This window comes from Monopterus albus, unplaced genomic scaffold (genome assembly GCF_001952655.1).
Source record: "Monopterus albus unplaced genomic scaffold, M_albus_1.0 scaffold19.1, whole genome shotgun sequence".
Lineage (NCBI taxonomy): Eukaryota > Metazoa > Chordata > Actinopteri > Synbranchiformes > Synbranchidae > Monopterus > Monopterus albus.
The window spans coordinates 1,201,495-1,224,968 of NW_018127899.1; the positions used below are offsets into that span (position 1 = coordinate 1,201,495).

The following is a 23,474-nucleotide window of genomic DNA, read 5'->3' on the forward strand; positions in this document are numbered from 1 at the left end:
CAGGAATGTCTGCAGAAATCTTCAAGGCAATCCAGTAGTTAAAAACAAAAATTATTTTGGAAATAGGTGCATGACACTGACTTGCTTTTATTAGACAGAGAAGAAAAAATACACATTTCAGAGAAAACAAACCACAGTGGTTTCATAAGAGAAGGAAATGGAAAACGAAAGATGATGTTTATGTAGTGTTCAGCCTCACAGCAGAGACTGTCAGCACCGGTTCAAGAACAAGTCAAAGAGAAAACAAAACTAGAGAGTGACAGAGCTGACAAGCCTGGGTTAAGTTACCAGGTAGTGAACGCAGTTGATTTATAGCAACTGACTGATTCAGGGTTTTGTGGTCGGGGAATTTGTCAAGTCAAAGCAGCAGTTGAAAAGAGCAGGCAGTGGCTTTGTCTAATAGGATAGCAGTGGTTTTAGGTGATTATGAAGATTTCTCAATGGCAGATTGGCTTTAGTGGCAGAAAACTGAACTATGTAGTCTATGGAGCCAAAGAAGAACAATTTGTCTGGTGAGTAATATATCTAGTGTATAAGGCTATGGACACTGGCCCACTGCAGTTTACCTATCACCCTCAGGTTGGAGTTGATGATGCCATCATCTGTCTTTTTTCAGTGAGCTGTCTCTCACCTGGACAAAGCAGGCAGCAGTGTCCAACCACTAATCCAACCTATCATGTGGAGAGAGAAGCTCCAGAAGATGCTGATAGACACCTCCACAACCTCCTGGAATTACCTGACGGACAGACATGTTTGTGTGACTGCAGAGATGTTTGTCTGAATGGGTGGTCAGAAGCACAGGAGCACAGCAGCAACTACCTCTCCACCCTGAACACCTCTGGCTATCAGCACAACTCTGAATCAGCTGTCATCTGCAGAAGCTTTCAGATGACTCTGCAGTTGTAGGCTGTGTCAGCAGGAGACAGGAGGCAGAGACCCGGAGATGGCTGTGTGGTGTGGCGTGGGATACATTCATACCGGTGTACTGCTCAATACAGTTAAGCAACAATATCATCCCTTCCCCTGTATAAAAATGCTGACTAGGCCTAGTTGAAGCAAAAGAAAGCTCTAAGGGTGGCACAAAGACAAAGCATAAAACACAGGCACTGGTGGCCTGAATGGTACAGACATGAGTGCTGTGAGGACGTCTGGTGGCTCTGGTATGTCACATGGAAGGTTATCACCTTTATCTTAAAATGAAACATATACTAATAGAAGTGGTTTCTTTCAGGATGGCATTGCCCCCATTCACAACAGCCCCCATGGGTTCACTGAATGGTCTGATCAGGGTGAAAATGAATGAATCAGTTACAGCTTGTGGTGGAACAACACCCTAGTAAGACTATGATTTTCTTTCCTTTGCCACATACCCGTTTTTATATTATATGCACACTATTGTACTATTTATATCTATTTCAAAAGGTCTCTCTCATGACATTTTGTTTCTCATCTGCTGCAGCTTTTTCTCACAGTCAGTCCAGTATCAACCTCTGCCTCCTCGTGTTCTGTGTTAGTCTGTTTTTATTGTTTTCCCAGCTGGTAAACTAGTGAACCCTCTTACAGCATATCTGTCTCAGATGGAGCTTGTGGATCAGCAGGTCATTTGAGTAACAACTTAGTAGATGAGTGTGTACTGGGGCATTATAACCCAATTTATGGTGTTAGGCAATAATTGAGAGAAAACCTGGGGTGGCGAAGTAGAACATTTTTATGTCTTTATTCTATGAACATGAACTTAGGTTTGAATTCTCCAAAACAACCAAAATGCTTTAGGTTGAGTTTGTTTTGAACAGGAATAAAATAAGTGATTGATTCATTTAAACCTTTAAGTACCTGGTGTTCCTCATTCCTCACTGCTGTTTTGATTTTGTGATGCTACAGTACACACGCTGGTCACATATGGCAGCTTACATTGTCTACCTGTTGAATTCTTCATGAACAGACTGTGACTTTGGCAACACGATGCCATCAGGCCGTCACGAGGTTTCCCCTCCCAGACCTCTGATGGAAAGTTAAGGCGGGTTGGTTTTCACCGTGTCACTGAGACACAAGCTCTCAGCCAATGAAATTCACTCAGAACTGGCATAAATTAATGAATCAACAGTTTGATAAAGAACACACAGCTTCAGAATAGAAATGCTAAGAATAGAATGAACACTGAATTGTCCTCATTCATCTGAAATGAATAATGAATAGAGAGTTAGTCAATTCAGGCCTTAAATACACAACACAAGCTACCCTGGTAGAGTAGATTCAAGGTGCACAAGTGCTTATTCTGCCCAGGGAAGGCAGTTAAATGGTGGGAGATGAAGTTTGTACTTTTAGGACTGTGCATTCCACAGTACTTACTCCCATATAGACAGGAACCATACTGCAACTTCTATCTAATCCTATGATTGCAGTTTTTATATTTAGATCATCTATTTACACACTAAACTCTTTAACTCACATACCTTGAGTGTGTGCTGTGTCTTGAAAAGCTTTGTTTTCACCCAGAGGAAACAAAGTGTGCTGCTGTCTTGGAGCTGCTTTGAAAAACAGAAAAGCCTGTGTGCTGCAATCTGCTTTGATAAAACAAAAGTGGTGAGGTGACAGCAGTGTTCACTGTAACAGCCTTGATGCAGTTTTGGGTATGCTTTTTTTTTCCAGTGAGGATAAGAGTCCATCTGATACTGTGGGGTCGTGAGAAGTGCTGATGGCTGGAGCCTGGATGGGTGAAATAAGAAGGGAAACACCAGAAGGTGATAAATGTTGTCTGCTCCCACTGTGTTTTGTCTGAGTCCAAGTGTTCTAGTTTTGACTGGAGGTTACTCAAGGACATGTTCCTCTTACCCGAGGAATTTTTGTGACCTTTGGTTCCAAACTGTCTCTTTTACTTTGTAGCAGTGCTGATAACAAAGCTGTAGGGAACATCCTGCCACCCCATGTACCACACAGTAGGTGCACCTTCTGGCCCTAGTCCTGGCACAGGTCATATTTGGTGCTCTCATCTTTTGTTACAGCTGTACTACTGCTAAGACTTCAGTGTCTATATGTCATTCTGGGAGGCAGTGTTTCTGCACTAAGGATAATTATCGTCACAGGTCCAAGGAGTAACATTGTGGTCAATGTGGTCTTTTTCATAGAGTTTTGTTTGATTACAGGTGCCCTCTGGAGTTTACAGTACATTCATTGTAACTCACTAAAAAGCACAGTGTGCATCCTTGAGCTCAAACAAATGTGATGAAAGCATTTCCTTCGTCATAGAATACTCATAAAGAGCTCTTTGTCTGTCTGTCTGTCTGTCTGTCTGTCTGTCTGTCTGTCCGTCCAAAACGGATTGGAAGCCAGTAGAGAGAGGCCAGTACCGAGGTAATATGCTCAAATTTTCTAGTACTTGTCAGAAGACGAGCAGCAGCGTTTTGAACCATCTGAAAATAAGACAGGGAGGACTGATTGACACCTAAGTATAGACCATTGCAATAGTCACGGCGGGAAGTGATAAATCAATCTCAAAATCATTAAAAGAAAGGAATGACTTGACTTTAGTTAACAACCTGAGGTGGAAGAAGCTAGATTTCACAACTGAGTTGTGAAATTGTACTACAATTATAATAATTTTTCTAGAATAAAGAAAATTTTTTTAATGTAATTTAATTTTTATTCTGCATGTTTTGTTAAAATCAAATGTTGCATTAAATATGCAAATGATAGGCAGAGTCAACAGATGTTTTGGTTCACTGAGGTCCATTCTGCCTCTGCACTGTGGATTTCTGTACACAGTCTGTGGATCAGCACAAAATATTGAGCTAGCTTGAAGCATTCTTTATACTGTTCTGGTTCTTTAGTGAAGTAAACAAAAGAACTCATTTTATTTTTCCCCTGGTTGTCAATAGCCCTGTAGGGAATTATTGTTGTGAGCATGTGCTTTTTAGATATTTGAAAGAAGATACTCTATGTGCCAGAATTTGGGTTTAATCATGGAACACTGTGTATGTAACCTTTGTAATAACACATTAAAAATGTACTAAACAAAATCTGGGAAGAAGTGACTAAATTAGGAGGGTGTTGAAGAAGAACTGGGTGAACTTAACCAATGTTGTGCAAGTATAGATTTGAAAATTGATGTGACAATTTGTTTTGACAGTACATAACTGTGAGAATGCAGCATTAGAATGATTAGGCTTACAGCAGCATTAATGCAGGATTAACTTGCTTAAATTATGCACACACACACACAGTATGTTTAAACTATCATCAGGTCGACATACACATAAATTGCCTTACTCACATGAGTCAATATCTGGCTTGAGAAGAATCCTCCATTTTTTATTTTAGGTTTGCTGTGATTACTTATATGCATGATGATGATAATGATGATAGAGCTATTGTGTTAACCCCATCGGCAAACAATTTACAAATTAATTTTATGCATAATTATTACATCTTTGGCTTGTAACCTTTACATTCAGAATCCACAGTAAGAGAAAGTTGAAAGATAGTTGGGGTAGTGGTGATGTTTCCCTCTAATACCTTCATTCATCCAAGCCTCCAGATGGAAATGATAGGCTTGTTGGACCCAATGGCTGCCAAGATAATGGCTACAGACGAGTAACAGAAAACCCTTGACAATGTAAACACAAGGCTGCTGTCCAAACTGCTGCTGCGCTTGGGCTGGAGCCACCATTGACTGGTGTAATCTGCTGTATAAATCTGCAGCTTGGCTCTGTCTGGCCACTGTCTGGGATCCGTGTACTTGGACAAAAGCGATAGTCACCTTGCCCACTGACAAAGGGCCTGGCCCTAATCAGAGTGGACAAGGCTTACTGATGGAGCCTTTTTGAGCAATTGAACTTGGTCAATGAATATTAGCAGACCTAATGAAACATAAGAGCCAGGCAGTTTGACTCCAATCACAATGACTGCACTAAACTGTCCTGTTTCTGTCTGTCAGCCTTAGGGCTGAAGTTGTGCTATAACCCATAATGACCTTGATGAAAGCATGACTGTACCACACCTGTGAAGATTCTGATAGTGTTGACCTTGTTGGGGTCACATACCAACTTAAGTGTTATAGATATAGATATGCCTTTCATTGTCATTGTGAAATTCAGTTTTGGTCTTTAAAAGGAAAAATTATCTAGTCTGATCTAGAGCTTCACGAGAACAGACCTTAGTGTGTCTCTGGGGCCAAACATTTGGGGATGGAGGACACACTTTGCGGAAGAGGACTGGGTTCCCTTTAGAAGGTTCTTGGGAATGTGTATGGGAAATCTGTGTGGGCCACTGGCATCTCTTCAAAGAGTGCAGCACAAGTGCAGAGCCTTCACCATGGGAGACAGGAATTGGGCTTTGTGATCAAAAATGCCATGGAAAAAAGTGCACATTGTTTACAGTCTAACAGCTTTTTTTGTTCTTCTGATCCTGTGATTCACCTACAAGGACCCCTTCAGCTGACTGCCCAAAATGCCCACACAAGTTCATGAGTCCAGTCTTATTTTCACAAAGAGGACCTGCATCCAAACAGCTCTGCTGTTCAGATTGCTTTTTGCACCAATACAAATATGGTATTGTTTTAACTTTTAACCAAGTATTCTTACTCTAACAAACATTTTGAACCCAATACATACATACATACATACAGGTTTACATACTCATTTTGCACATGCATAATTACACACTCACTGCTGAATATTTGCACTCCATGGCTCCCACCTAACATAAATTCTCTCTTCATTATATTGTGTTCTTGTTGTATTTTTATTTGCTTCCTTCACCTGCTGCTTTAAAGTGCCTTAAATTTGTGTTACTGCCTATGTAGATTTGTGTTATTGCTCATCTACTTTATATTTCACTTGTATTGTGTGGCATTCATGTGGACAGCAAAGTAAGAATTTCATTGTACAGGGAAACACGTTTCCTAAATGTACATATGACAGATAAACACTTTGACCTTTAACCTTGACCTAATAGATACAATCTACCTCATTTACATTCAGTATTACATTTCTATATAGTTGTGAATACAAAGCCTATCTAAAATAATATGTAAGATAATAATAATAATACGGGTAAAATAAAGGGCCATAATTTAAAAGACATAAGTATTGCTAAATGGGACGCCTGTAAGACAGAATTATTAGAATTACCCTTTGCCTTTTTTGCACTGTTTGTCCTTTGCGAAGTACCGTAAGTCACTGCGTCGTTTCCATGGAGACCGAAGTCGCTATAAATGCGAAGTGATCTTTTCCACTTTCTCTATATACTAGCTAACGTTGAATTAGCTTTAACGTGCTGAAGTATATTATTCGGACGAACAGCAAGTCCGGGTATTTGCTGGCAATAATAGCATAAACAACTTTCTGACAATAAATGGTGGCAAATGAATGTAAACGATAACGTGAATTGCCAACAAGTCGCTGACGATTGAAACCATGACGGATGTTGATGAGGTATACGAAATGCAGGAACTGAATAATATGTTCAACTCTGATACTAATAAAACTAAAGATGAACAGGAGAGTTTTTCATTTCACGGTGAAGCGGTAAGTCTGTGTGCTCCCACTGAAATAAGTCGGTTAAATGAACTTGGACAAGTGGTGTTTACAGTTAGCAAGAATCAGCTATGAGCTGCTGTTCACTTTTTATTGCCAGCTTGTGTCGTGGATACTAACATACATTTCCACTGTATGATTTGTTATTATTATTATCTTATATAATATTTTATTATCTTATATGTACTAATCCTTTAGTTTCACCTGGCTGCGTCACATTTCACAGGTGCGCAAAACAACACAGAAAGTAGCCTACATATACGGTCGTTACTCATGCTCATGACTGGCACTTACCATGTCTTAACTTACACATTTTATAGCCTATGTATTTATACCATTAAGAAAATTGTGCAAATTAATTTGGATGCAGTAACTATACTAAAACACACATCTGAGGAGTAACCCCTTGGACCACAATCAGGATTAGTGGCATTATTAAGAATGGATTAAGGACAACAGGGGGTGGAGAGCTGCCCATAATATAGGCTGACCCACCACAAGTTTAATTACTGTGTTTATCACACTGACCAAATATTGGTATTCAGTCAGTCATAAGTTCTTGCCTTACTTTGTCTTCAGAAACATAGTTTATAAACCTGTTATGCGGTTTTTGTAGATGGAAATCTTCTAAAATGACAGACTACACATTAACACTCATGTGATGACCAGGCTCACATTAAACTTGTCTTTCTTGCAATAGGCCACAGATGATATTCCACCATCTCTACTCCGCTACTTTGAAGCCTCAAAAAGCAGAGCAGCAGTTTGTGAGAAGCTTATTCTCCAAGAACCTGAAGGTATGGTAATATGTTGAATTTTATGAACATCATGCCCCATCTTTATGATTCCAGATATCTCTGCTTTCCTGTGATAAAAACAACATCGGTTTAGCTTCTGTATTTACAGAATGTTAACATGTCATCTGTACTTCTAGACATTTACAATAAAGTAAAACACACTGAATCCATCAAGGTGGCTTAAATTATATTGTCTGTCTTTTTTTGGAATTGAATCCCAGACTTCACTGAAGACATAATGGACCTGCCTTTTGGACTCGAAAAAGATACGATGAACCTGAATGAGCAGGTAAATTTCTCTTCACAATCTATGTATGACCCATCCAAAAATACAATAGGTCCCATACAACAGGTCAGGTTGTGTCAAACAACTACCAAATGAATGTTTTGTCTGATACAGATTATTAGTGAAACAGAAAATGAGGAGAACAACACTTCCACTGATACCAGCCTTCTTCCTGCACCCACAGAGAGAGAAGCACTTTTCACTCACAATGTGGCAGCATGTCTCAACAATGAAGGTACAGCACATGTATAAACAAGTATAACAGGAAAATGTTTGATGCATTCCACTGGCACAACATGCAAGACATTTGTCTCTGTGGATATTTCATAAACTGAAAAAACACATGATAAAACCTGACTTTATTTCAAGGGAGACTAGAGTGATAAGTAGTACTTTTTAAATCATATTTTTTATGTGCATATTTCCCAGTTGGAGGCACCAACTTTTGTGATGCTAGAGTCCATCTCTTCTCTTTCTGTTCCTTCTTGTTTACAGTGATGAATCCTTGCTGGTGGTCTGATATGCACTGACACATCTTTTGTAATAGAACTGTTATCCACAAGAGAGCACTGTTGTCCTGTTCTTTGTTCTCATTAATGACTAGTGTGATTTGTACTTATCACAGATGAGGCTGAAACAGATAAATATATGAAGAGTGAGACGCATTTGGCATGCAAAGTCAGGATCCTTAAGAGCTCACTGAAAGAAGTGGAGGTAAAGGAAAGTGGTAAATTCCACAGAGAACGCAGAGAGAAACAACAGTGTGAGGAGGTGAAGAAACAGGAGCAACAGAGACAAAGAGAAAAAGACTTTCAGGAAGATCTGAAGAAGATCATGGAAGCAGAGAAGGTGAGTCTCTCAGGACCTCTCTTACTCAACATGGACTCTTGTCCAGATAACTGTTAATGGAATACAGCTGGTTCGGGAGAGATTTGTCTGTGGATCAACCCATCCATCAAGGTGTTGTTGCTATGGTCTGTGCGCTATAAGTAATGAGAACATGGACTGAATCTGAAAGAACTGTAGCTGATTTTTACATGTTTTATAAATGTTATATTAGATGTATATAATAAATGTATGAATGAATAATATAATTAACTTAATATGATTGACGTTCTTTTTGCAAACTACTATATTTCAGGTGAGCAAATACAGTATGTAATCATTTATTGCTGCTGACCATCTTTACATCCTAATTAAAAAAAAGGAAGTGCTATAGTAATGCAAAATGAGATTGTGTTTCTTAGGGAGACAGATAACCCAAGGATGCATCTACCCTGCTGAAGTGTCATTGAACAAAATATTAACCAGGATATTTCAAGAGATGCTATGCTGCAGTGGGAGAGGGCAGTTAAAAGAGTGAACGAATTTACTCCTGTATTTTATTAATAAGGACAACAAGATGAATGTGGAAGTCTGAGAGAGAGAAGAAAAGAAAAGCAACAGGACACAACAAACAATCAAACACTGAGCAGGTTGATGTGGACAGTCACTGCTCATCAGAAACACAGAGCTCTAGAGCCAGGGCAACCTGCAGAAAGGTACAGGGAGAGAGAGAGGAGACACAGTTAGTGACATGTAATATGGCATATAAGTGAATGGAGGAAGAGGAGAGGAGCCCTTTGGAATGCCATAACTAACTTCAGCCTGTGCAGAAGATTCATCATTAACATGAACAAATTGGAATCTTCCTGATAAATAAGATTTGAACCAACTTAGTGCTGTTCTGAATTTATATTTTAAATCATCTTACCCCTGTTGTAATAAATACCATGAGTCACATTTATTTCTTATTTTTGTTTCCTTCTTCCAGCTTCATCAGAAGGAGATTGAGTTGTTGGAGAAGAGAGCGCAGGAAAAACTTCAACAGCAGTTGCTGCTTCAGCAGGTACGAGATCAGAGTTTTTCTCTTTAACTAGGTGTGCAACCTAAGGAAGGGCCTTCAGCTGTGGGCATAAACACTCTGACATGTTAGTAAGTTAGTAATAATCAATATTTCATCTTCTGAGAGGCTCCACAGTGAGAGTATGTGGAGGAACACAAGTCCTTTTTGGCGGACTTTTGAATTTACAAATTAGAGTCACTGACTTCAGATACTAGATTACAGTAATATAGTCTATACTTAGTCGTCATAGCTCACTAAACTGCTTGAGGTGAATAGTTTTTGGGTTGTTTGTAGTTTGCATGCGGTTTGTTTTATGTACTATCATGTCTCAATGAAATTAAGGCACTATAGTTTACCAGTCTTTACCTTTTAACTTTACCAATCAGGAGCGGATTAGCAACTTGCAGAAACAAGTGGAGGAAGAGAGAAGGATGAGCAAAGAGGAGCAGATGAGGATAAAGGAAGAGGAGGAGAAAAAAAAGAAGGCGGAGGAAGAGGAGAAGAAGAGAGAGGAGAAGAATGGTAGGAAATGGGTGGAGGAGAAAATTGAGAGAGAGATGGAAAAGGAAAGGATGAAGGAAGAGATTACAAAAATCAAAGAAGTCAGACTTAAAGAAGAGGTGGAGAGAAGAAACAAGGAAGAGGAGCCTTGGAAAAAGGAGGAGGAAGAGGAACAGAGGAGAGAGGAGAGGGCTGAAAAGAGGAAAAGTGAAGAAGACAATAACAAGATAGAGGAACAGATGAGGAAGAAGGAGGGAGAGATGGAAGAGGAAGAGAGGAAAAAGAAGAAAAAGGAGGATAATATAAAGGAGAAGGCAATGAATGAGGAAAGAGAGGAGGAAACAAGCAAAGGAGAAATGGAGGGAAACAAAAAGAGCAAACATGAAGAAGTGACATTTGAAGATGAATGGGAAGAGGAAGAGAAGAGAAGAGAGCAAGAACTGAGGATAACTAAGGAGATTAAGGTGAGGACATTACAGGAGAAGATGACGAAAAAGGCAGATCAGAAAAAAAGTGAGGAGGAAAGAAGAAAAGTAGAAAAGATGATGGATGAACAGGTGAGAAGAAATAAAGAAGAAAATCAAAAAACAGAAGATGAACTGCAACTCAAGGAAGATAAAGAAAGGAGAAGGAATCATGTGGAGAGGAGACTTAGTAGGGAAGATAAAGATATGATAAGGAAAGAAGAGGAAAAAAAAATAAAAGAGGAAGAGCAGACGAAAAGACAAAAGGAAGAAATGAGACAGAGTGAAGAAGAGCGATGCAAAAAAATGGCAGAAGCAAGACTCAAGGAAGAGGAGGGGAATAAAGCGCATGAAGCGGAGAACCAAAAAGTGGAACATGAAAAACAAACAAAGGATAAAGAGAGGGGGCAGGAAGAAGAGAAGACTAAGGTTAGTAACAATTGTATGAGAAAGAGGGAGGATGTGGGAATAAACATAGAGGCAGACAAGAGGCAGATTAAGGAAGAAGTGAGAGAAAACAAAGAAGAAAGAAGATTGAAAGAAGAGGAGGAAAGCAAAAACATCATGGTGCAGGGTACTAAAAATGAAGAGGGGCTGAGAAGAGCAAGTGAGCTGCAAGAGAAGAAAAGAGAAAGTAGCAGTATGAAAACTCTAAATGAGAGAAAGAGGACAGATAGCACTGGGCACTCCCTGACCTCACACCTGGAAGACAAAGCCACCCCTGGTCCTTTACATGCTGAGTCCACAGCCAGTCCCACCAGCTCTGGAACTGTGCAGCAACATGACCTAGATGAGAACATTAGTGAGGTCTCCACATATAAATCTATGGACAAACAAGACGCAGCAGAAAAGCCTTGCACCTCTTTTGGCTCTTTACCCGTGTGCCTCCCAGAGCACACGGAGCAGAAGAGGCTGTCGTGGATGAAAGACTGTATCCCTTGGTCCAGACTGTCCCTGCAGAGCAGGAGGAGGCAGAAAAGTTGCGTCTGCAGTCGAAGAGGGCTGAGGAGGGCTGCAGAGGCTGATGGTCTGCCATCTCTCTCCCCACACACTCTGCTTCAGGCTACTGGTTGGAAATCCCTGCAAGAGGTAACCTGCACTACTTCTCAGCCACGGCATGGTACAGACACATCCACAGTCCTGTTGTTGAAGGATGAAGTTGTTTGACAACTAACATGTCAGATAATGTTGAATAAACAGAAGTATTCATTACTATAATTGCTAACTACTCGCTAGTCCATTAGTCCATATTTAATACACCACAGCAGTACCTCAGTAAAATGATTAAACCAAACAAATGCTTGTCTTTCAGGTGACCTCAGTGACACTGGAGGACTTGCCTGGCTGTAACTTATCCACTCTTGTCCAGTGTACTCAGCTTCGGTCTCTTACTCTCAGACGCTGTGGCCTTAGATCACTGGAGGGCATCAAGCAGTTACCAGTGCTCTGCTACATCGATGTACAGGTACATATTCAATCAGTGGAATTAATTACTGCTGACATTTTTCATGTTTTTCAAAAGCACATCATGTTACATTTGTTTGGCCTTAGGACAATGACATTTCATTTGTGGACTGTGAAAATATGACCGGTCTACGGGTGCTTCGACTTGGCCACAACAAGCTGACGTCCATCCATGGTTTAAGTGGTGCCGACAATTTGGACGTTCTCGACCTCTCACACAACGCCATCACCCGTATTGGTGCGAACTGTACAAGTCAATATACTTTGAATATTTATTGTAAAAAGATAAATAACAGATAAAAGAGGAACAACTGTTCTTGTAATGTGTATGTAGCAACTTAAGATTTCTCAGATGTCTTGTTTTTATCTGTGCTTTGTACAGTCCCAACCCCATCATCTGGTATATCCAAAAGGTGTAGACCTTCTTGAGCAGATGGGAAGTTTGACAAGTTATGCAGTACTCCACAAGAGGGCAGCACTTGTCTTCTTTTCAGCCCTGGACTTCATTGACCTTTCTGCAATATGCACTAAAAAGTCAGCCTGAGCCTTGAGTCATGGGGTTAAAGTCATAAATAGACTTTGGCCACTCAAGAGGTTAAATGCATCGAATTATACATTCGGCTACTGTAACATATTGTTGTGACTCACCTCTAAAACCGAATCAAGGGGCTTTTGGGCTGTCTCGTTTCAGATTTAGTTTTTAGACCTGCTTATGCTTTGTTTAGTTTTGCTTATCTGCAGACTCATCTTGAGTTGTTTTCCAGTCTGAGCCAGTGTCTTCACTCATCTCTAGCTGGTCTGGAGTCATTGAGGAGACTGCAGAGGTTGTCAGTGGATCACAACCAGCTGATCAGCACCAAAGGACTGAGGGATGTTTACACCCTCCTCCAACTGAACTGCTCCCACAACCACCTGGCAAGCCTGGAGGGAATAGACAACAGTCCTCTGCTCAACACACTGGACCTGAGAGCCAACAGCCTTACTGAGGTAAGAACAGCTGATCCCTAAAAGCACCGGTTCTGATGTCACATTTCAGTGTTCTTATTTTGAGAGACCTATATAGAAACTGATTAGATTAAGTTTGAGGGGGTGAAGGCCTTGCAACTCAGCAGGTTCTATTGAATTAGGACCATGCCATTTTGGTTTTGTCTCATACAGATGTAATTTGTATATAGGAATGTAGCTATTTTCCACAGAAAATCAGTGTTAATTGTTTTCCATCTTTTGTTTTGTCTATATAACTAGATGATTTTTTTAAATTGCGATACAGAAACAAGAATATAACCTTTAGTGGTTTTATAATCACATACCCAGAATTTGGTTTCTATCTACTCAGAACATGTGAAATAGGCATCTGGTATATGTATCAAACTAATAAAAACCTGAAAGTGTTATATCAATAGCCCAAAAGGGGGATGACGGTTCAGGAGCTCACAATATCACCTTGAACAGGTCACGGCTGATCTGATTATTGTGACCCGTTCACAAGCTGCTGTTTGGCATTACATGTTGAACCAAATTTCCCAGTGATTCTACAGCTTAGTTTCATGGCCTTGCTTGTTTTTGCTTAATGAGGCAAAGTCAAGAAAATGGAAAATAAAATGCATATAAACAATAGTAATTGGTATGATTATGTATACAGCCGGTATTTCCTAAAGCACCCTTGGTCACAGCAGAGCTTCACTTGTGGCTGACACTGGTAGCTGTAGGAGGAGGACTAAAGCAACTGACATTGATGGATGGGGTCATTTAGTCACTGCCCGAGCAGCAGCAGCAATGTAAAGTTAGTCTAACCCCTCAGCGTGGCCAGTGTTAAATGACAACGCTGCCCCGTTTGTCCTTCAGCCCCCCAGTCTGAACAACCACGTCCTCCTCAGAGAGCTGAATCTGGATGACAACAGCATCTCCTCCCTGCAGGGCCTCACCGCCTGCTGGCTTCCCCTCCTGCAACACCTCTCTGTGGCTCAAAACAGGTACGAGCAGTATTCATGTACTTTTTGAGGCCTAATATGTGACATAAACAAAAAAGGTCCAAATATGACCCACTGCAGTATTTGTTGTTTCTCTATTATGTAATAATTTGATATTTAAAAAAACTTAAAAGGCCATAATTTTTTAAGTGGCTGATACAACCCTGACAACTTAAAAAACAGTTAGATAATATAATGATTTGTGTTTAACTGTGACATAACCCTTAACTTAAGATGTAATGTAACTTAGTAAAATATGTCTGTGGTTCATAGAATCACCCAGCTGCCCTCCATGCCTCATTTTGTGTCCCTTGCAAATCTGGATCTTCGATTCAACTGCATGTCAGGTAACAAGTTGTCTTGATAAAACAGTCTATAGAAATTCAATTTCCTCATCACAAAAGCATATCCACTTCTACAGTACTACGCATGGAATGTGGACAAATTTAAAACCTCTAATGATCTATTTTTTATTTTAGTATGTTCTTTGTCTGAAGCACATTGTAACTTTAATGTTAAAAGCTATCTATAAATAAAGGTTTATATTATTTTGACTGTTATTGATGCATGTGACACTTGCATACTGAGCATTCAGCAATTTTCAGTGCTCATCACTTTCCATCTGTATGTTCCTTACTCCCACTCAGCCACAGATTGACTTCACTTAATAAATGAATGTGCAATAGCTATAAATTTACATGCACCAAAACATTAGGCATAAACATTTATAATTCCATCTATTTTATATGAGGCTGCTGCATTTATATTGGCTGTATGGCAGCTGTCTAATACTATATGACTCCATGGAAATAAGATGCATAAGGTTTCTGGAACATGTCTCACACACCAGCACATCATTAATTTCATTCAGTTGATAGAGCGCTCCATAACCACCGGTGAAAGTGAGGAATAGACTGAAAAATAGACACTGACATGGCAAAGTTGTTTTTCCTCCTCTCTATCAGAGCTGCAGAATGTGTGTGAGAGTCTCGAGGGATGTCACTTTCTGCAAGATGTGCACCTCACAAAGGCTGGATGGAGGAGTTGGAGCAAATTACATGGGCTGCTGTTTTCCAGGATCTAATCTGTTATCTAATCTGTATGTTTCTGCTTTTAGGGTGCATCAGACAAGATTGTTGTTATGTTAGCCTGATTGTGATGCACCTAGTAATTTTCTGGCTGGCTTCTTCTTTGCAGAACCTGCCACACAGTTTCCAAATCAAGATAGTATAATTAGAACTTTCTGAAAAACAGTTTCAGATTCCTTTGCTCTGAAGTATCACTCGGTGAGAATGAAGTTCTGAGAAACATACCAGTGAAAAGCCAGGGTTTCTCTATCACAGATTCATTCTACTGGCTCAGGTAGTCTAAACATTCCACCAGAACACAGGCCTTCCTGTCCACTTCCCAGGATTACCACTGTGATCCGCGTCCGCTATTAGATTACTGCAACGTGCCACGGACATCTGTGTGCATACGAAGCATTAAGTGCTTGTAATTCCCAAAATATTTATACCAGAGAAAAATCAATTATCTCCTTAGTGTCAGTTTGCTCATTCACTTACAGTGCCTAAATAGTCTCCCATTGCAGTTGCAGTGACTTGGATGAAAAATATGCAGTGACCACTTACTGTATATTCTACACACTTTTATTGGCCTGCCATAAACAATGTCAGCTGTTAGAGGTTTGCAAAGATATTTTGCTCCTCAGAGTTGCTCACACTCATTTAGGAACTGAAAAATATACCAAATATGTTTGTACATTTTAAATAACAACATCATAAATGAAAAGAGTTGAGTGTCAAACAGAATTTTCCTGCCTTATGTTCTTTTGGCCATTTGGTTTAGTGGTGCTGATAGTTTGAACATAAAAATGATATTTTTTTATTTGTAGATTTCCTTGTTTAGTGAGTTACTCTGCCCCCAAAAATCCCCATAAGCATGGTTTATTTGTGAACATTTTTTTCTGTCTTAAGCCTTAACTTTAACATAACCTTGATATTTATTTGAACTTTAACTAACCCCCAGTGCCAACAGTGGAATTAAACCTCTGCATTTCCACGCTCGTGCCCTGGCCCTTTCATCCTGAGCCAGTGATAACACTGGCTAAATTAAGGCGCCAAAAGTCGAATGCTGTAGACTGTGTCTGATCCAGCTGTGAAAGAAGAAAACACAGGGCCTGATTAATCAGGGTCGGTTTAAGAGTCAGTGTTTTGGAGGAAGTCTTCATTAAATGAAATATGGACTCGTGCTCATACGGGCTGAAGAAGGAGGATGAGGGAATGTGAACCAAGAACAGTGTTTCCCTCCGAATGGTGGAAGTAATTCATATCAATTTAGGAGAGATTAAGGTTGATGTCCAAGTACAATCAGTGTAGATATTGCTGTAAGGAGAAAAGAAGATTCACAGCATCTCAATTGTGAAGCTCCTGCTTTAGTTTTAAAAATCCATTTCAGTTGTTTGGTTAAATGTAACCTTGACAAATGCAGTATTTACAATGGCCCAGTAGAAAAAAAAGCTTTACGCTTCAAAAAATGTCTGAAAACAGTAGTGTAGCAGAGGTTTTTGTAATGTAGAGAGAGTTGTCTTTCTGAAACAAGGAAAACTGAGTTTTTCCAAATCTTCTATGGGAATGGTCTATTAAAAACTTCAACAATTCATTATTATTTTGTTCCTAGGTCTACCCTGTGTTCACCTAAGTGTGTCTAAGAGGTTTCTATTACTGAAATAAATTACACTCCCCACCTCAGTAAGCTCATGTAACCATCAAAAGGTCTTATTTGGATTTGGTGCTTCATTTGAAGAAGCCAGACAATATGCCCAAAGGGTTGGAATCTAATCCCGATGTGTGTCAGAGAGACCAAGTGGCGCACATCAGAACTGTATCCCTCTGACATTACACAGATCCTGTCCTTTGTGGTCGTGTTAGGGTGGCGGTAGGCACTGGAAAAAACTACATGCTGTTGCTGTGTAGTATCAACTGTTTCTCTGGTTTTAAATCCTAAAATAAGAATCTAAAGAAAAGTTCATAATCTCTACTTGAATCAGTATATTGTACCACTTAAAGTACCAAGAGTACTCTCAGCTTTGTTTTGTTTTTTTCCTTTGGTGTATTCACTCTGCTTCTTAGTACAGAATTAAAGTACTGTTGTAAAATTAAGCTTAGTTTTACATAATCCAACAAAATTCATCCTGAGAAAAATCCACTGAATTTGTAAAACATTTTATAATATACAGTTACAGTATATGTACAGCATGGAGTAATTAAAAAAGAAACACATTATGAATCTGTTTGAACCAGCAAATGAAAGGTTCCCCCTCAACACGTGTTTTTTCCTTGCCTGATGATAAGGGAGGCAACATTTAACAGCCCATGTTGCTCTGGGAATCAGTTCTGAGAAACTGTTCATAATGTATAAAAAAATTGACTTTGTAGCCAAAAGGCTTTTATTTTTACAGTTTTGCTTTTTGAGTTTTTTTTTTTTTTTTTTTACATTTTGCAGATGTGTCATGTACAGAAAAAGATGGTTAAAGTGCAGACTAAAAGTCAATTCAGCCATTGGCAAAAGCACCAGCACCACTCCCAGTGTATCGACCAGTGGTGCTGTACAGGGCATCAGCAGAATGTGCGGTTTCTAGCTCCACGTTTTCCCACTGAACACAGATCACATTTGGCCAGTGCTCCACTGGTGGATGCACGGGGTCTGTTTCTCTGGCAGATAGTTGGGATTCCTCCGCTTGTACATCCTTAGCCTCGGGGAGTGGTCGCTTCTCCCCCAGACTTTTCCATTCAGGGCTCGCCTCCAGTTTGAAGGCTGAAACCACCTAACATAGGCCATTTGGTAGGGTTTTTATCCAATGTAGTTGTGTAGCTACACTTTTAGCTATAATAAGCGAGTATCAGTGATTAAATGATCGGCTTGAAATATAAAACAGAAAATAATGAACTGCTGTATGTTTTTATGTCTGTGAACTGATTCTGATTAAAAAGAATCATTGTGTCTCTCATCTACATGTACTGTACTTTTTGTTGATATTGTAGTAACAAAAAGTACGGCCATTAAATGTGTCCTGACCACTGATGTTTAATCCACTTTGCTGTCCTTTCAGATCCACTCTGCAGAAAGCCCTGCCTGGCCTGAGGGCCACTGATGACCAGGAGACAGACTCCTTTCTGACGCCCCCTACTGTTCACCAGGTCGGCTTGGCTTCAGTCAGCTTCCTATCATTCTGTCAGGCTCAGCTTCAGCAGACTCGTGATCTACAAGAGCGCCACAGCAGGGAGCTCAGGTACTGACTGCTTCTGTAGATGTACTGTCAGTGTGCTGTCATTTACCGAGGAGGAGCAGGCCAGCAAAAGTGTTGGGAATGTGTGAGCCCAGAATTTACTGCTTTATCTTCAAGGATCAACTGTATCTACCAGTGATTTTCAGCTTTGTTACTGTAGATTTGCATCATCTGTGCTGGTAAAGTGAAATATCTTAAAGACTTTCTGAGGCAGCTTAGAAGCAATGGCAGTATAATGCTTGAAAGTGACTCATGGAAAAGAAGAAAGGCGAGAGATGCTCAGCTCAGTTTTATGTATTCGCGTTTGGCTCCAGTGTGTCCTATCAGGGCCATGAATCAACCACACGCTGTAGCTCTAATGTAATTTATAACATCCTCCCTCTCTCTTTTATTTAACTTGTCACTATTCTCTGTGTTAAGTAGTTATTAATTCCACACCAAATTGCCTAAAAACATTTGTTTGCTAGGAAGTGCAGCAATTTCTCTAAAGGTTTCCTCAACAAAATGTGCTTGGTCAGCAGCTAGTGAGATCTGTGTTTGATCGATAGTAATTATAAGGAAAAGAGAGAAGAAAAGCTAAAACATGCAGGAGAGTTGAAACCTTAAAGAGATTATAAACAGAAAATAAAAATAAAAATAGAGTCAATTAAACAGGTTGAGACTACTGTATAAATGGCTGTAATTCTGTTTAAGGATATCATATGACACTTTTTAATGTGTGCTGACCAGCCTGCCAGACAGACAGATATGAAGGTCCAGGAATGTTAGCTATCCTCTTGTTATGTCTGATACACAGGGCGTAGTGAGCCTAAAGACAGCGTCCATGTATTTTCACAAGTGCTTCGATGTCACTGGTCTCCACACACACATGAACACTGATAGTCGGACCACCAACACTTAAAACACTGGTCAACTTTCTGCTTATCTTCATGACCTTTCCAAATTAAAGAGCACAAAAGATGAAACGTGGTGACGGCTACACGTACGGGTCATACTGAGGACTCCTGTGGCTTGGGGGGCAGTGTGGCGCTCCCTTTGCTTCACCCCCTCATTGTGTGCCCTCTACCCCTCTGGCCTCTGGACAATGAGCCATTCTGGGGGCTTTGCATGGACTAACACAGCCATTTAACCCCTGGCCTGACCTTGTGTCAGACTGAGGTTTAGGGGAGGTGAGAAGAGCGCCACACGCCAGTCCAACCACAGCCTTTATCAGGGGCATCGTTTCATAACTTTTATCCACAGACTGTAGGGGGGGAGACTGAATACTATGTTCCTAACAGAATGCCCTGGTTTTTCACACATAAGTAGCTTTTGAAGAATTCAGCTGAAAACCAGTGTCTGAATCAAAACAGTTATGTAAAATGTTTCTGCTGGCTATGTTCTATATATTATATGTTGGATGGTTATTGCAGTAGAACAGAAATAGCCTTTAAACTGCAAGAAATGGGTACATGAAATACATAATAGATACTGCATGTATCCATGCTTTAGACCCAAAAATAAAGGCACTGGCAGTAGGAGAATCACTCTTCTCAGGCATGAATGTTGCACATGCTACACAGCCATTCATCATCCCACGCACTTCACCTTTACTTTCGACCTTGATACCTAAAGGGCACCCTGCTTCCTTCACGGCCACTGAACATTGACATTTCTTGTAAGTTATGTTCTGCAAATCATTCCATAAGAATTTACTGGGCTGCTGCCATTCTATCAACTCTATTTAAAAACAATGCTCACATGTTCATAGGTATAGTGAAAGAATCATTGGTTGCTGAAACTGTCCCTCCTGTCCTAACACGATTACGATGTAACAAGGTACATGTCAAAGTTCAGCTCAAACTAATACAGTACAGAACAGAAGCGAGTACACCCCTGGATAATATCACCAAAGTAATTTCAAAACTTGTCTACTTAACAAAATGTTATTTGTTCTTACTGTTTCATTGGCATGTGAATATTCTACTGAGAGACCTGAAGAAAATAGGTATTTATAATTTTAATTCAATTCAATTCAATTTTACTTGTATAGTGCCAAATCACAACAAAAGTCATCTCAAGACACTTAACAAATTAAGGTTTAGACCTTACTATCATTATTATTATTATTATAGAGGGAAAACCCAGCAAATCCCTCTTGAGCAAGTGCTTAAGCTACAATTTTGCATGTTTTTGCCATTACTTCGCATGTCACCACACTGTATTTTATTCATCTTGATCAGATTACAGCTATTGTGAGAGTTTAAATAAATGGCCTGTAGAAGCCGCTGCTGTAGAAGCTGATCCAGTTTGAACTAAAACATAAAGTTCACTATACTTTGGTCCAGGCCTTCTCTGACCTTAGCTGGTCTCTAGTCTTTTGCTGCTCTCCAACAGTTACTGCAACTCTGACCTCTGCTGGCATGGTCAGAGTAAATGCTGTAGTCCATAAATGTCCCGAAATGTTACTGAAAAGACAAGTGACCGATGGGGAAAGTGGTATGTACACATAAAGTTACTGACAAACACGGGTTAATAATACTCAATATGTGTCTTTGTTGCCATTTTTTGTCCTAAACATTTTATACTGCAGCTTTAACATTGTGAAATGCTTACCTCTTTTCATGTACTCATGTTATTTATGCATGCTCACAGTGACCCTGGAGTGAACCAGCAGGTACAGGGAGGAGGGGTCACAGGGGTCACAGTCCTTGTGGACCTCCTGACTCCTGTCTCCCTTGTCCCACTGAGAATGAAGAGCTAGGTCTTTGTAGAGAGAAGAAGCTGTGATACCTAAGGCTACTAGTGTTCCACACTGGTTGGGTACTGAAGCATCTCTGGTCCCTCAGGGTGGAAGACAGGAAGGGGGAGCAGAGCCAAGCATTGCTAATAGATTCATTAAGTTTCCATTGAGGTGGCTTTGTAGTCAATTTATCCTTCATTCATGGTTTATCCCTTCAATGAAAGAGACATTATTTGGGATTTGGGGCACACACAGAGCAGGCAGGCAACTCATTCACACACATATAAGCACACACACTCAGTGCACGCACCTCAGTCAAACTGGTTAAGATCAGCACAGTGTGATGCTATATTTTATTAATTCAGTATAGATTTGTTTGCCTTGCAGCACTGATGCTTTCAGTGCATTGACATTGTCATTTTGCTGATGGCTCACCCACCGTGTTGTGATTAATATGTTTGTTGGCCACATTGTTGTAAAGGGGGGTTCTGACCAGTCTACATGAGTCACTGCATACAGTTTAGTAGGTATGATAGTGATTCATTGAGACTAGGTTCTAGGTGCAATTTTCTGAAATGTGTGTGTGATTGGGTAAGTGGAGTCTCTGCTTCTACTACAGTCCATACAGATATCCAAAACAGAGTGAACATCCATGCCTAGAACACTATGGTTTTTGTGTATGTTCACAGTAATGCCTCGTCGTCTCTGGAAGCTGTCGAAAGCTCCTGCCGACACTTCGCTGAGACTCTGAAGCTGGCTGAGGACCAGAGATATGCTCATGAATATGGCGACATCACTGCGTCTGCAGGTCAAACAATGCCTGAGGAAACAGTGGACGTGGACAGTACCAATGCTGAAATGCTGACTCAGCACTCAGAAATGGAGTCCAATAAAAAAGTCAATCCAAGCTGGGACAATTTCAGGTGCAGCTCCTGGACCAAGGAGGAGAAGTTATCTACAGAGAGTTGGCATGACACATTAGACATTGTTACAACAGTTCCAGAGACAGGCCTTCGCTCCTTGGACACAGAGGGACAAACATTTTCCTCCGATTTTGAAATGACAGCTGGGTACAACCATCAAAACCTGAACCTCAGAAAGTAATTAACCAAATGTTTTGTCTGATTGAACGTACACTTCAGTTTATCTAGTCCCTCCAACCCTGTCAACAACAGATCAGTTGATATGGTTGGAATCAAAGCCTCCAGATTCCACCATGATAGACAACTGGACACTGGCGACTTAAAGCAAACAGTCTCTTTTATTATACAATAATGCCTTTCATAGCATCTCAGAGTTTATTAGTTTCTGCTGTAGAGCATTTGTCATCATTGGAGCGTCCTTTATGTTATTTACAACAGAAGATGTTGAAAATCTCACTCATTTTAACACGCAGCTTCATCATTAACACTGCACTATCTTTGAAAGGGCTATAGATCTTTAATATGGAGGCTGGCTCTAGACATGCTTAAGCTCTCCAGAGTCCTGCTTTCCTGGTGTCTGCTCCAAAATAAATTCTTGTTTTGAAAGACAAAGGTGCTATGACATCATGCATATCTTTGTGTGTATATTCGCCTGAGTGTGTGTCCTTTTTATAAGCAGCAAAGCAGCAGTCTTGATTCAGCAGCGGTGGAGGGAATACAGACAGAAATGTGGGAACATCAGCAGCCCCCCTGCAGCTGAGAAGGGACCGATAAGAGGAGGAGATGGAGGAAAGCCAGAGTCAGGACCTTTCTATAGTAACAGGAGCATTGAAAATTATGCAGCAACTGTCATCCAGGTAAAACCGTTGGAACTTTGTCAGATATTTAAATGTTTTGTAGCCTGACTTATAGAAGGTTAAATTTAGTGAGTGGAGTTGTACTATAAACTGTTTGTTGCCTTTCTTACTGTGCGTTCATAGTTTAGTAAGTTTTTTAAAGTGGCCATTTGCTCATCTTTCTAACATTCTCTGCCAATCCAGAATGGTTAAAATGATGCAGTTATGGTGGATAATTTCCTTCGATGATACAAACTCAGAGCATTTTCCCTACTGTCACGTTTTTGCCAGACCCTAAGTCGGTACTGTACAGGACTGGATACAAAGCTCCAACCAATTTCCAGACTACATTACTGTGGTCTTTCAAATTAATATAATCAACCAGTTGTATTTATGGGTAATACTGATTCAGTTCATCCAGTAGGTCAGTATATTTATTATGTACATATGCATTAAAAATCAAAGGAGCTCTGCCTGTCAGAGTGCCTGCTTGTTAAAATCTACTTGCAACTGTAACAGCTCTTCAGAATGTCAGTGTCTAGATTAGAACTTCACCAGCTACAGCTACTATTTTCCAGTATCATAGCTGAAAGCTGAAGTCACCCTGGACATCTGAAAATGTCAGTTGTCACTCCTGAACATCCATTTTCAGGCCTCATACGTGCTATGGTGCCTTATTCGTCTAATCCTCTCCACAGTGGTGTAAGCTGCTGTTCTGAAAAACATGCGACTCAATGCTTCTCCCAAATCCCTTGTCAACAAAAAAAAGTGTTTGATGAGTCCTTTAGGGCTGGCTAAGGGGTGC

The 23,474-nt window shown here is 40.2% G+C and overlaps 1 protein-coding gene across 1 annotated transcript in view; it reads left to right on the plus strand.

Moving 5' to 3' along the window:
* Positions 1–6,196: 6,196 nt before the first annotated feature.
* Positions 6,197–23,474, plus strand: part of lrriq1 (leucine-rich repeats and IQ motif containing 1) — a 32,488-nt gene continuing 15,210 nt past the window's right edge. The window contains exons 1-17 of the mRNA XM_020593365.1: positions 6,197–6,431; positions 7,234–7,330; positions 7,552–7,619; positions 7,731–7,851; positions 8,242–8,465; positions 9,430–9,504; positions 9,888–11,555; positions 11,779–11,931; positions 12,018–12,168; positions 12,724–12,917; positions 13,776–13,903; positions 14,174–14,247; positions 14,866–14,930; positions 15,018–15,043; positions 18,012–18,191; positions 21,600–22,010; positions 22,510–22,690. Of these exons, the coding sequence (XP_020449021.1) occupies positions 6,414–6,431; positions 7,234–7,330; positions 7,552–7,619; positions 7,731–7,851; positions 8,242–8,465; positions 9,430–9,504; positions 9,888–11,555; positions 11,779–11,931; positions 12,018–12,168; positions 12,724–12,917; positions 13,776–13,903; positions 14,174–14,247; positions 14,866–14,930; positions 15,018–15,043; positions 18,012–18,191; positions 21,600–22,010; positions 22,510–22,690 (3,834 nt within the window). The 5' untranslated portion in view covers positions 6,197–6,413. The remainder of the gene's footprint in view (positions 6,432–7,233; positions 7,331–7,551; positions 7,620–7,730; positions 7,852–8,241; positions 8,466–9,429; positions 9,505–9,887; positions 11,556–11,778; positions 11,932–12,017; positions 12,169–12,723; positions 12,918–13,775; positions 13,904–14,173; positions 14,248–14,865; positions 14,931–15,017; positions 15,044–18,011; positions 18,192–21,599; positions 22,011–22,509; positions 22,691–23,474) is intronic.